The 15,000-nt window shown below is 43.2% G+C and overlaps 1 protein-coding gene across 2 annotated transcripts in view; it reads left to right on the top strand.

The window, feature by feature from the left end:
• LOC143274601 (uncharacterized) overlaps positions 1-15,000 on the top strand; it is a 26,297-nt gene that overhangs the window by 11,086 nt on the left and 211 nt on the right. The window contains exons 1-5 of one of the 2 annotated variants that reach the window (XM_076578467.1): positions 3,090-3,170; positions 4,703-5,148; positions 6,084-6,238; positions 9,871-9,979; positions 12,290-15,000. The exon at positions 12,290-15,000 is cut by the window's right edge and continues 211 nt beyond it. In XM_076578467.1, the coding sequence (XP_076434582.1) occupies positions 4,940-5,148; positions 6,084-6,238; positions 9,871-9,979; positions 12,290-12,596 (780 nt within the window). In that variant the 5' untranslated portion in view covers positions 3,090-3,170; positions 4,703-4,939 and the 3' untranslated portion in view covers positions 12,597-15,000. Of the gene's footprint in view, positions 1-3,089; positions 3,171-4,702; positions 5,149-6,083; positions 6,239-9,870; positions 9,980-12,289 lie in introns of those variants that run through there. The other variant, XM_076578466.1, reaches the window with a different exon arrangement.

A 15,000-nucleotide genomic window follows, 5' to 3' on the forward strand; every position in this document is an offset into this window, starting at 1 on the left:
TCTGTCTGTCTGTCTATCTGTCTCTCTCTCTTCCTCTCCCCTCCCACCCTCTCTCTCTGTCTGTCTGTCTCTCTCTCGTCTATCTGTTTCTGTCTCCGCCTCTGTCTGTCAGGCTGTTTGTCAGGTCTGTCTGTGTCTGTCTCGACTGTCCATTCGCTTATCGCCCCCCCCCCCCTTTCTCTCTCTCTCTCTCTCTCTCTCTCTCTCTCTCTCAACGATGCTCACACACGCACACCATCGCCGCCCCCTTCCCTTACCCCTTTCTCTGTTTCCGTCTCCAGTCGTACCACCGCCTTATCTGCGGACTACAAGGAACTGGTCGCAGATATTCGAAGCAGACTAAACTAGTCTCTGTTCCTTTTTTTTTTTTTTTTTTTAATCATGCAGAAAACAACCAGCCCTTACAATCACTGATCCACGTGCACACTGTTTCTTCTTCTTCTTCTTCTTCGTTCGTGGGCTGCAACTCCCACCGGTTTACTCGTATGCACACGAGTTGGCTTTTACGTGTATGACCGTTTCAACCCCCGCCATGTTGGCAGCCATACTCCGTTTTCGGGGGTGTGCATGCTGGGTATGTTCTTGTTTCCATAACCCGAACCCGAACGCTGACCTGGATTACAGGATCTTTAACGTGCGTATTCGATCTTCTGCTTGCGTATACGGCGACACACGAAGGGGGTTAAGTTCACTGAGGCACTGAGCAGGTATGCACATGTGCTGACCTGGGAGATCAGAAAAAAAAATCTGCGCCCTTTACCCAGCAGGCACCGCCAGTTACCGAGATTCGAACCCGGGGCCCTCAGATTGAAAGTCCAACGCCGCCGTTAACCACTCGGCTATTGTGCCCGTCGCATACAGTTTCAAAGTCAGTGCTCAGCCTTGAACCAATGGGATACCAGTATGTCGGGTGCCACGTGGCGTGGGTGCGTGTGGGTCGGGGTGAAGGGGTGACAGGGAGAGACTATAGAATTAATGGACACCAGTGGTTGCTACCCCGTTACTTGTGACCTTCAAGGTGCAGCTCTCTCTCTCTCTCTCTCTCTCTCTCTCTCTCTCTCTCTGTGTGTGTCTCTGTCTCTCTCTTTCTCTCTCCTTCCCCTTTTCTCTCTCTTTAATGTCTTTCTTATCTCTGTCCCATGGTCTGTCTGTATGTGAACCGCTGTTCAATAGGATCGTAGAAATAAATAAAGCATAATTAAAGGAATATTTTAAGAAATGAAAGGAAAAGTTGTCAACATAATGGAGAGAGATGGTGTGTGTGTGTGTGTGTGTGTGTAAGGCCCCCCTCTACGCCCCTCTCTCCCCCCCCCCCCCCCATCCCCCACCGTCAAAGACTGGAGAGAAACACACACACACACACACACACACACACACACACACACACAAACCTCGCACCCTTCCCTCCCTCTCCTGACCCCTCACCTCCCCTCCCCACACCCTCTCGGCGAAACGTGGGTCATGACAGCAGCTGGTGTGAGGTGAACAAAACGGCGTCGGCCAAACAACACCACGAGGGTTTAGAAAAAAAAAAAAAAAAAAAAGCAAAAAAAAAAAGCAAAGCTCCTTCCGAGATCTCGACCCAACTGCACTGAGACACGTCTCCGTTCATTGCCCTTTACATACTGCAGGCTAACTATGCCACTGCCAGTCGCTGGGTGCGTAAAACTGACGGCCAGCCCTTCTTTGTCCAGTTGAGGTTCCCGCCAAAAAAACAAACAAACTAGAATTACTGGCTTTGTTGTTATTTGTTATTGTTGTTGTTATTAATTATTATTTATTTATTGATTTATTTATTTATGTTAGCTTATCTATTATTTATTCACCTTTTTTTTTCCCTCAAGGCCTGACTAAGCGCGTTGGGTTACGCTGCTGGTCAGGCATCTGTTTGGCAGATGTGGTGTAGCGTATATGGATTTGACCGAACGCAGTGACGCCTCCTTGAGCTACTGAAACTGAAACTGAAACTGTTGTTGTTATTGTTCACGTTGCAGTGTGATATCCATAGTTGTTGTTGGTGGTGGTGTTTTTACATTGCTGTGTATTATCCACAGTAGCTGTTGTTGTTGTTGATTAGTTTAGCTTACTTTGCATTGTATTAACCATGGTTGTGTTTATTGTTGTCAGTTTACATTTCTGTGTATTACCCAGAGTTGTTATTGTTGTTGTTTATTTACATTGCTGTGTATTATCCATAGCTGTTGTTGTTATTGTTGTTTATCAGTTTACATTTCTGTGTTCTACACATAGTCAACGTGGTTGTTAATTTACATTGCTGTGTATTATCCGTAGTTGTTGGTATTGTTGTTTTTACATTTACATTGCTGTTTCTATCCATAAATGAATCGTCATTATTGTTATTATTATGGTTACTTATTATCATTATCATTGTCATAATTAATTTCCTACTGTTATTTTGTTGTTATAATCTTCATCATATTCTTATTATCATTCTTCTTCTTCTTCTTCTTCTTCCTATTATCATTATTGTTATTGTTGTTGTTGTTAATATCACATTAGCGGCATGGCAATTGAAACAGCATCTCCCATACAATGTTAAAAGTAAAAGAGCAAGATTTGGAAACGAGAGAGGGGTTGGGGGGTAGGGGGGGGGTGTGAAGAAGGGAGGGGCAAGGGCGGGAGGGTAATAACGAGGGAGGTGAGGAGGGGGGTGGGTGGGGAGGGTGCGGGGGTTGAGGTGGGATCCAGCATCGAGGCTGATTTTTTTTTTGATTTTTTTAGTGGACATCGTAAATAAGCACCCGCATTAAATCTTTGAGTGGACCCGACATAACTTGGGGCTGCTTTCGGATCAAGATAGTGAAGAGACATTCACTTCCCAAACCCTCTTTCCTCGATCGGTTAAAAAAAATGATAACACACACACACACACACACACACACACACACACACACACACACACGCACACACACACACCCTCTGGAAACACCTCTTTATTCATGCAGTCAGTCAAGCTCGATATCACGGCGACCTTAACCTTGGTCGACAGCCAGCTCATTTGCATACGGGGGTGCCGTTTATAAAAACCGCGAGGCTCGAGCGTGGAGCGTTCATGCACTGTCTGTCTGTCTGTCTCCGCGACGAGTTGAAAACACGTGTTGTCGTCTGCTTCCAACGATCAAACGTGAAGGAAGGAATAGCACTATCGGGTAAGTGTTGAGAAACTGGTTGAACTCAGTCGGGTGTTTCTTTTTATCGTGTGACGGATTTTTTGAGAATTTCTACGCCAGGGCGTGCATTTGTTTGGTCCTTTTTTTTTTCTTTTTTTTTTTTGCAAGCAAGGCAAACACGGGTAATTGGTTATTTTGACTCATAACGGTGATCGGTGATTTAAGTTTCTGCAAAAAGTAACTTATAAAACAGTACCGTGAATTTTACTGAGATGATGGGGAAAAAAATTTCTTTCCGGGCTTTTTTTGTTTTTGCGTTTTGTTTTGTCTTACTGCGAAACAGTTTCAGTTTTTAGTAGCTCAAGGAGGTGTCACTGCGTTCGGACAAATCCATATACGCTACACCACATCTGCCAAGCAGATGCCTGACCAGCAGCGTAACAGCAAAACCCGACGAGATAAAAACAACACACTCGGGCTGCTTTTCAGCCATTTAATTGATCAGGCCTGCCTACAGAAATCTGATCACTTTGTGATTTTTTTAAAAAAATGTTAGATATACACCCACATGTGGTTTTCAGAGAATAATCCCGTGGAAGCTTGTGAGAGTTAACCTCTGTATTTTACTGTGATTTTGGGTACGATTGTGAACTCCGTTAATCAGTATGAGTGATTTTTTTTTATCACTTATAAACAACGATAATTCAATAACATGAAATAATAAATAGTAGCTTTCAGTGCAACATAACTTAAAGCAATTCACTCATCAGCTTGTGTATTACTGGACGATTAAATTATCTTCTGTGTGCTCTGAAAAAAATCACTGTATAAACGTGCAGGAAAACAAATCCTGAAATTACTATATTCATGCAGTGGTTTCACATCGATGCCTTCTATTTATACAGTTGTCGCGCGCGTCAGTTTTTTTTTTTTTTTTTTTTTTTTCGTTTTGACTTTTCCTCTTTTTTTGAATTTGAGTGAGGCGTATGACATTCATCTTGTGTGTGTGTGTGTGTGTGTGTGTGTGTGTGTGTGTGTGTGTGTGTGTGTGTGAGTCACTTGTCTACAAGGAAAAGGGTAAAATATTTGTCAAGTTTTAACCCATCCATCCCTTTCAAGTTCACAGGTTTAACGCTGACTCTTGTGTTAGACAATTTAAACTTTTTTGTATGTGTCAAACTACCAGCTTAAGATGACGTAGAATGATTGAAAGCTTTTGTGCCCTTTTCCATGTTTTCCAAAGATGTGCTTTGTCTGTCATTGTATGTACCCCCCCCCCCTCTCTCTCTCTCTCTCTCTCTCTCTCTCTCTCTGCTCAGCCAACGTGTGTGTGTGTGTGTGTGTGTGTGTGTGTGTGTGTGTGTGTGTGTGTGTGTGTGTGCTGTCTATTGATACTTTCATTTCTTTAATGCATATATGCAGATTAAAACCTTAGCTCTTTTTTTTTTTTACAATCAAATTTGTTTCAGGTTTGTAATTAGAGATATATCGTGTTCCCAATTAACAACAACAACAAAAATTGCTTACGTTTATTTGTACAAGGTTTAAAATGAAAGTTTATTATGTTTCAGGTCATCGAACTCGACATTGGTAAGTACGCGGTCAGTACCTGCAGTCCACAACCCCACACGAATAGGTTGTTGAACTCAACTCTACAGAGCTGAGACTCCAACTCTATAGAGATCAGACTCCACTCTATAGAGCTCAAACTCAAATCTACAGAGCTCAGACTCCAACTCTACAGAGCTCAAACTCAACACAGCTCAAAACTCCACCCCCCACACCCCCTGCCTAGCCTGTCAGCAATCATGGTGATCGGCAGCATGAGCCCCCTGGAAGAGGATGGGGCGGAGCTGCAGGTGAAGATCATCCTGCTCGGGGACTACAGTGTCGGCAAGTCCTCCTTGCTGCGCGTGCTATCCAGGCACAGCGAGCACCTGGCCGGCGGCCAGCAGCAGTACCACGAAAACAGCGGGGCTAGCAACAATGGCGTGTCCTCGGCCAGCTCCTCGCCCAGGTAAGGTTTATCAATTGATGGTTAATTAAGACTGTGATGGGGAGGGCAGTATGTGTGTGTGTGTGTGTGCGCGCGCGCCGTGTGTGTGTCTGTGAGAGAGAGAGAGAGAGAGAGAGATGGAGACGCCCCATTGTCTTCACTGAGAGTTGAAGGAAAAGTAGAAGTAGAAGAACAAATGTTCTTGCCATGATACCTTAAGACACGCGCGCGCGCGCGCGCGCACACACACACACACACACACACACACACACACACATACACACACATGTGCTTACGTCTTCTTCTTATAAATTGTCTTGTTATTATTATTGCCATTATCATTAATATATCTGGTCGGTATCATTATGAAAGAAGTGTGTGCTTTTTATATAAAAAACAACAACAACAAACCTTGCAACAATTTGTGTTTTTATCCCTTCTTTCTGTAAAGTCTTTAAGGCCTTATTTAGAGAACGGCAACCAAACGAATTTACACACACTACTGTTACTGTATTAACACTCGGCTTATATCACACATTGACATAAGTTTACATTTGGGCCAACAGCAAAGTGAGAGCTGTATTATCAATGGTTTCTCCACTCAATGGGAAACCATTTACAGCTTAGTCTTTTGTGAAGGACTATTATTCTCAAACTAGGAGGCAAAATTGCACTGGCTCTTAGTGCTGCAGCCTTGTGGGCGAGTTGGCCTTTGGGAACCATCCCAACGCCGACTGTCCTAAAACCCTCTTGGCCGAGAGAGTGGGGATGTTCTTGGGCAAGACACTCTCCGCTATAATCAGATTCTAGCCCAAATAGTCGGAACAGCAGTTGCCTCCTCTGCTGTTATGATGGTCATAGTCGGACACGACTGAGGAGGCTATATGCGCTGTATAAGTAAAAGTAGCATCCATACCGATCAGTGAAATATTTATTATTGAATGACTGATTTTCAGGTCGTCGTTCAGGTCGTCGAGTTCTTCGTACAGTCGGCAGAGGCAGGCGAGGAAGGGTGCCCTGGTGAAGTCCAGTCTGCAGCCTGGGGGATGTGTGGAGGTGGAGTTCACCCACCAGGACAGATCCATCCTGGCCAGGATTGCGGACACTGGCGGTGAGTGTGTATGGTGTGTGTGTGTGTGTGTGTGTGTGTGTGTGTGTGTGTGTTTCTATGCTGTGTATATGTCACTCTGTGTGTGTGTGTGTGTGTGTGTGTCACTGTGTGTGTGAGGGGGTGGACGTGTATGGATGTTCTTCATACCTCTCTCTCTCTCTCTCTCTCTCTCTCTCTCTTCCTCTTTCCCTTTTCCTTGGCCTCTCCCACCCCTCCACTCCCATTTATGGCCCCATTGCCCTTTGTTTCCTCCCGCAAGCACACACACACACACACACACACTCTCTCTCTCTCTCTTTCTTTCTCACTTTCTGTCTCTCCCCCTCCCTTACCCCCCACCCCACCCCCCACACCCCACTCCGCCCTATTAACCATTCTCTTCTCGATATGCCCCAACGACCACAAGAGCAATGACGGATATCGATCGCTTGTTTTCAGGTCTTTCAACTTAATTTTATTTTTAGTTATCACCAGTCTCCCCCCACACCCTGTCTCTCTGTCTGTCTGTCTCTCTGTCTCTCTCTGTCTTCCCCACACCACTGAGCCAGCCAGTCCATCCACCCTGTTGGCGGTTCGGGGTCGACAGATGTGGCGGGCTAAAAATAGACAGCAGCTGAACCTTTTATCACCCGGGCCGGGTACATTGACCTGGGGAGAGTATAACCCCGCACTACTCCCTCTGCTATCAGAGGGGGTGTGTGTGTGTTGGGGGGGGGGGGGGTATCTTAAGATAGTGGTGATAGAGAGGACATATGTTGTTTTCGATAGCACTGACGAGGAAGTACCTATACGACAGGCAGGACACTGACCGTGCACGTGTGTGTGTGTGTGTGTGTGTGTGTGTATGGCCTGTAGGCACTCGGTGACAAAAGAAAAAAGTTACATTGTAGAAAGGGGACTCGCTTCAGGCAGCGGTCAAGGACAAAACAACAGACAGGAACTGTGAGGTTGAGTCACTTGTGACCTTGTGTGTCTGGGCGGTCGGAGGATTAGAGCAGCACTAACAGCACCATGTATTGTATACTTCACCCGTCAGCCTTCATTAATTAACAGATGTGTCCTTCAAGGACATGCTTATGCTCAGTTTAACTACTCAGTTTTGTTTTGAACTGCCGTATCAGATCTGATCGCGGAACCTGATATGACTGGCAAAAGAAAAAAAGAAAGAAAGAAAGAGCTGGAATTAAAAGGGAGTGATTCATGGAAACGGAGAATGAAATTATTGGGATAAAAAGCGAGTGGTTCATAGTCACTTTAGGTTTTACATTCTACACACTTTTTTTTCAGATGATGACAGGAGTATGGAGAGCGGGGATGTATTTAACACACCACAGTGTTAAATGACAACCTATATTCCGACCATAGAGCAAACAGGGTTAAAGCTGACGGCGCGTGTTAAGTTGTGGAATTGAGATAGGGCGTCTTGAAATCGAACTGAAACCATGGTCGTTCTGAATGCAACCAGATTTGGTGGTGTGTGTGTGGTTTTTTTGTTTGTTTGTTTTTTGTTGTTGTTTTTTTGGGTTGTCAGTCACACCTTGTCTTTGTTCGATTTTCACCTGTTGCCTAAGGCTATAACAAACAAGAGACGGGTGGAGAAGCTTACGGAAAGGGAAAGAAAACGGAGAACACAGTGACCTAGGAAGACAATAAAAGCGGTGTCATTTTTCCCGCTCTCCTCCCCTTTGCGTTCCCCCCCCGCCCCCCCTTTTTTTTTTCCCCCCCTCTTCTTCTTAAAATAGTTTTCTTGTCTTCGTTTTTTGCAGCTTTGGGGAGGCCTTCACCTTGTACGTAGTCTTTCAGGCATCCGGCCAGTCAGCTCCCCATTTGTTTTTAAACTCCCTCTGAACCTACACCCTTCAATTTTCATCTAAACTTAGAAACCGTCTTTTATCAGTTTGACAGCCTGAAAACTATCTCCATCTTCTCCCATACCTGGCCTTCCTGTTGTGCAGTAATGTGCGCATTCCCAAGCCTCACACACACACACACACACACACACACTGCACAATGTGCATCAGTGCGCGCGCGTCGAAACATGACAGACAAAAAGCGATTCTCAGGTTTCTGATAATAACATCAGTTGTTTTTGTTTGCTCGTTTGTTGTTGTTTTTTTTAAACAACTCAAGGTCAGCCAGCATATGTGTTTAAACGTCACAAGGGCAAGGCCGTCATTTTGAAAAGATAATCAGACCATAACAGCATTGTTCCATACCTGTCGGCCGGTTAGTTTTTCAACAGTTACTGGAATGCACGCACACACAGACACACACACACACACACACACTCTCTCTCTCTCTCTCTCTCTCTCTCTCCTGTCTGTCTCTCACTGTCTCTTTCATCTCTCTCTCTCCTGTCTGTCTCTATCTCTTTCATCTCTCTCACACACACCCACTCCCACTCTCTCTCTCTCTCTCCTCCAACAACTTTACCACTAACCCTATCACGAAGAACGCACACCCCGACCAAGCCGAGTCGGTTCGTACTCTGTACCTTGCACGGGGTGGAACGTGTCCACGCATCTTGACATGACTTCACGAATGCAAGCACTCAACGCAACACTGAACAGTAAAACATACCCCCCACAACTGAAGTGCACGGCTTACAGTTTACACTCGCACTCGCAAAATACACTCGCACTTGAGCTGCACGACATGCCAGTACAGGTGATAAATAATATTATGTACCCGCAGCAGGTGCGCTGGTGAGCGCACGCTCGCACACAGACATACATGCGCGCGCGCACGCACACACACACACACACACACACACACACACACACACACACACACAGTGTTTTCCATGCCCTTGGGCATTGAGGACCAGCACCCACCCACCAGTGTCGGCATGTCAGCAGTCACGGACATACAGGCTGATGTCATCTCTTTGTCCGAAAAAAAAAAAAAAGAAAAGAAAAAATAAAACAAAGGAGAAAGCATTTATGCAGCTGGCTGTTTTGGTGTCTGTGTTTTTTTCTGCTTCGTCACCAAAGACCGTGCCGAAACAATCACAGGATTTCAGACGTCCAGACTGACCTTTTCTTCTCGGCTGTGGATCGAGCTAATGCTGCAATCACAGTGTCTGTCGCTCTCTCTTTCTATTCCGTACTCGCTTTCTCTCTCTCTCTCTCTCTCTCTCTCTCTCTCTCACGCTCACGCTCGCGTGCGTGCACGCACACACACACGCACGCATGTCACGGAAAATGTACGGGGAAAAAGTACCTTTAAAATACGAAGCTATCGATGAACATGATCGATGAACGACCATGAACTCCACCGCTTGCGTTTCATTTCAGTCGTGTCACAAAGCACGTTCACGTCGTACTCTGTGCATTATCTCCCCTTGTATTTCACACGTCATCCTCCCCACCACCCCCTTTCCCCACATGTCCGGGATCAAAAACTATTGCCCATGAATCATAAAAAGATTCGATTTCCCAGCCCACCACCTACCCCCTTATCTCTCTCTCTCTCTGTCTCTCTCTCGCTCTCTCCCTTTCTATTTCTATCAGTTACTCACACACACACACACACACACACACACACACACACGAAACGAAACGAACTTCAACAACTGTGCATATATCCAAGCGGCCAAATTAATTTCACGTTGGGTGTTTCGTGGTTTTCAGGTCAGGAGAGATACCGAAGCATGACCACTTCCTACTACAGAGGGGCACACGGTTGTCTGCTCATGTTCGACACCACCAAAGAGGAGTCCTTCAGCAACCTTGACACATGGTGAGTAAGACAATACAATGCAATGCAGTGCAATGCAGAACATGTTTTTTTAAAAGCGAATATGTGAAATGCATTTATTTGAGAACATATGTTTATTACTCTTGTTTAATCAAGTAATCCGCGTTTGTGGGGTGGGTGGGTGCGGGTGTGTGCTGATTATCTGGTTGCGGTTTTCAGCAATTTATCTTTATTCTTATCTTATATGTCTATTATAATCAATGTGCAGTAAAGTAGGCTATGTTTATAATTATATTAAAATAATATTTCTTAATTCTTTCTGTTTTTACATTAACAATACTAGTTATTACCTGCAGTGTGTGGATGTATGTATGAAACTGTGTATGTGATTTTTTTTTTACATTTGTATCTTCGTAATATTCGTAAAAGCTGTTGTTGACTTTTACAGTTATGGTCCCCATGTTGTTTACTTGTCTATGTTGTGATAATGCACCTGACCAAATTTTTCCAGTTAGAGATAATAAAGTTATTCTTATCTTTTTTCATCCGTTTGGAAATTAATTGTGCATCCACAGGCTCGTGACTCACCTCACACCATATCTCAGCCCACAGCCAAGTCCAACACACTCACAACACGGCAAAGGTTGGACAAAAGATGAAAAGCAACGTAAAAAGCGAAATACACACAAGCAGATGATACAACACGACAGGTACTTTTCCCACACATACACCCAATTGTCCCATAACTCTCCACACACACACACACACACACACACACACACACACACATGATAGGTTATGATATTGAACAGTTTCAGTTTCAGTAGCTCAAGGAGGCGTCACTGCGTTCGGACAAATCCATATACGCTACACCACATCTGCCAAGCAGATGCCTGACCAGCAGCGTAACCCAACGCGCTTAGTCAGGCCTTGAGGGGAAAAAAAGTGAATAAATAATAGATAAGCTTACACAAATAAATAAATAAATAAATAATAATTATAATGTAAAAAAAAAGTGAATAAATAATAGATAAGCTTACACAAATAAATAAATAAATAATAATTATTTTAAAAAAAGAAAAAAAGGTAGTAGTAATAATAATAATAAAAAATAACAATAATAAATAAATAAATAAAGATAACAATGATGATAAATAAGCAAATAGATGTAAAATATTGAACAAACATGTAAAACATCAATATTGTTAAACTCAAGACGCGCAGTTATGCTTGTGTGAAGAAGAGACTGAGAAACCTATGGTTAAAGAATAAAGTGGTACAGATTACCAGCTGCAAAACCCACAAAGACTGCACTGTCTGATGTTTACCAGGGGCAAACACACAAACAAACAAACAAACAAACAACACCCAACGTTCATTGTCCTTCCGTGAATCGAATCTGGGATCTCTGGACCCTCAAAAGCAGGTCCTCAGTCGACTGTTTGAAAAGACAGACCGACGGGCGCAATAGCCGAGTGGTTAAAGCGTTGGACTGTCAATCTGAGGGCCCCGGGTTCGAATCACGGTGATGGCGCCTGGTGGGTAAAGGGTGGAGATTTTTACGATCTCCCAGGCCAACATATGTGCAGACCTGCTAGTGCCTGAACCCCCTTCGTGTGTATATAGAAGCAGAAGATCAAATACGCGCGTTAAAGATCCTGTAATCCATGTCAGCGTTCGGTGGGTTATGGAAACAAGAACATACCCAGCATGCACACCCCCGAAAACAGAGTATGGCTGCCTACATGGCGGGGTAAAAACGGTCATACACGTAAAAGCCCACTCGTGTGCATACGAGTGAACGAAGAAGAAGAAGAAGAAGAAGAAAAGACAGACCAACCCAACTCCAGTGACTGGTCATTAGGGGGTGTGTGTGTCTTTGATGACCGATGTGTGGCATTGTAATCAGCAAGCAACAGTCTGGACACTTCTACAAAGAAACAACCGGGGAGGGGAAACAAAACAACAACAACTGGACAACTGCTGTTAATGTTGACATTCACACTGTCATGGGAGTAGCCTCGTTTTTATTTTTATTTTTATTATTTTTTTTTTAGTCTGTTGCATTTTCTCCTCTCTCCTTCCCTCCATCCCTGGGCCACACTTGTTTTTAGTGATATAGGGGGGAAGGTTGCATTTTCGTGTTTGATAAGGATGCAACCGTTTTACGGTAATGAAAAGTACTACAAAATAAATAGGTAAATAAGAATAAGTACGTCGTAAGCGTGGGCATCTCTCTCTCTCTCTCTCTCTCTCTCTCTCTCTCTCTCTCTCTCAGCTTATCCTTTGTTTTCAACAAGACTGCACATTATTTTGACGCAGTGATTTACCTGATTATTCATTTTGTTTCAGGATCGAAAACATCGACAGCTACAAAACTTTCGATGACTTCCCGTGCATTCTGGTCGGCACGAGATGCAAGTCCCCCGCCCGACGAATCCCTCAGGAGCGCGCGGAAAGGTACGCCGATGCCCGAGGATTGCCTTATATGGAGTTGGACATGGAGCACATGACCGACGTCACGCGCGTCTTCGAATCCCTATTGGACAGTGTCACCGTCAATTTGAATAAGCGCGCGCCGATCGCTATCAGCATACGGCCTCAGATCTCCAACAAGAACATGATGTACCACAAAAATGTCGCCTGCTCGTGTAGTTGACTCTCCACGGTGCCTCTCCGTTGTCGACGGTCAAGCTGTGTGTATATAATTAGACCTGGTTGATGCAGATCTTTGGGTTGTTTTTAATTGTGTTGAGTCTGCCTGTTTTTTTGTTGTTGTTTTTTTTTGTTTGTTTTGTTGACGGGCGCAATAGCCGAGTGGTTAAAGCGTTGGACTGTCAATCTGAGGGTCCCGGGTTCGAATCACGGTGACGGCGCCTGGTGGGTAATGGGTGGAGATTTTTACGCTCTCCCAGGTCAACATATGTGCAGACCTGCTAGTGCCTGAACCCCCTTCGTGTGTATATGCAAGCAGAAGATCGAATACGCACGTTAAAGAACCTGTAATCCATGTCAGCGTTCGGTGGGTTATGGAAACAAGAACATACCCAGCATGCACACCCCCGAAAACGGAGTATGGCTGCCTATATGGCGGGGTAAAAACGGTCATACACGTAAAAGCCCACTCGTGTGCATACGAGTGAACGTGGGAGTTGCAGCCCACGAACGCAGAAGAAGAAGTTTGTTTTGTTGTTGTTGTTGTTTTTTGTGGGGTGTGGGGGAACGCCATATTCGTTTTGTTTGTTGCTTGGCGTTAAGTGCAACGAGAGAATGACTGAAAGAGGGAAAGGATGAGTGAGTGAGAGAGATATGTTAGGAGGGAGACAGAGAGAGAGAGAGAGAGAGAGAGAGAGAGAGAGAGATGTACACACTAAAGAGAGAGAGAGAGAAAAAGAGAGCAAGGTTGAGGAGAGAGTGGAAGATTTGTGTATATAGACTGAGCTGAAGAGAGTGACAAATGCTCGAGTGACAAACTGTTCCTCATTCACGACATTTCAAAAGAGTACGTGCTAATTTGATCACGTGTGTGACCTGCTGTCCAGGGATAAGTGGTCATGGCTTGAATGTCCACTCATGTCTGTTTTGTCTGTGTGTTTTTATGTTAGTTTTTTTGTTGTTGTTTTTTTCTTTTATGTTGTTTTTTTTAGCTTGTTTTGTTTTTGGTTTTTTTTTTGGTTTTTTTATCATAACGTTTGAATGTGGTGAAAAAACTAACGTGTTAACTATTAATCATGCTAATGGGTTCTGAATATGCATAACCCGGCATTCTTAAGTGTGAAATTTTAAAGATACCTGTGTTTAGATTTTTTTTTTTAATTTTGTTTTCTCACGGATGATTCTCGAAACTTTAGTTGAAGACGTGCATTGGACATGTACATAGCTTATTTATTGTTTTTTTGTTTCCGCTCTGATAAAACTGATGATTTTCGATGATCGAATCTGGATTCACATTGATAGTAAACAAAGTTATCCATTCCCTTGAGAAATCAGTTGACCCCACAAAAAAAAAAAAAAAAAAAAAAAATCCAAAACTCAACTGATAACATTTTTTTTTTTTTAGATTTTTATAAATTTTTTATAAACACTGGAACCACGTATGCATAATAGTATTTACATCACAAAAATCTCATGTTGACGTGTGTTTGGGTATTTTTAAATGCTTTTTGAGAAACATATTTGAAGGTATAGATCTGATTACACCAACAGTTGATAACAAAGTGAGGTATATATGCTTGGGGTATAAAAAAAACAACAACAACCGGTTTTTCTTATCATGAACACACAGAAACGCATCTCGAAAGAATAATTAATAACCTGATTCATGATAAAACCTTCAACTACAATGCTTTTGTTGTTGTGTTTTTATTATTATTATTATTGATTTACTACAGTCGCGTAATATCAGTGTGAATCAGCACGGGTGTGTTGTTTTTTTGTTTGTTTGTTTGTTTTTTAAAAGATATTGTTTATTTATTTATAGTCTGTTCATCAAAGATGATGATATTAGACTGAAAATAAATGATATTACTCATATTATTATAATTATTATTTGAATTATTATCATTTCTATCATAATTTTATTTTAAAGAAACATTTGCAAATGAAGCAGCTGGAGAAATTCTGTGGAAAAAAACAACAAAAAAACAACATGACTGTTGCTACTTGAAGAAAGATGACATAAGAAAACTGGTGTCACCTGAGCAGGTTAGGAATCTCTTGACACAGTGCATGAGCAGTTTGCACAAAAAGCAATCGGACTCCCTCGTTTTGCAAAAAAAAAAAAAAAAAAAAAAAAAAAAAGTGGACGTATGTTTCACGGTCGAACAGTTTCGAGACCTCACGTTTGTGAATGGGAACATGTTTTTGGTTTTGAACGACATTGACGATTTTTGTAATGAAACACGTGTTAGAATTACGTTTGGGAATGTTAACAGTTGTGAGTTGAACAGTTTCAGATTTGCTAACATGAATGTTTGTGTGTGTGTATGCGTGAGAGAGAGAGAGAGAGAGAGAGAGAGAGAGAGAGAGAGAATTACCCAAGGAAGAGAAACTTTCCTCACTTC

The sequence above is a fragment of the Babylonia areolata genome, chromosome 29, assembly GCF_041734735.1.
Source record: "Babylonia areolata isolate BAREFJ2019XMU chromosome 29, ASM4173473v1, whole genome shotgun sequence".
In the NCBI taxonomy this organism is placed as follows: Eukaryota; Metazoa; Mollusca; class Gastropoda; order Neogastropoda; family Buccinidae; genus Babylonia; species Babylonia areolata.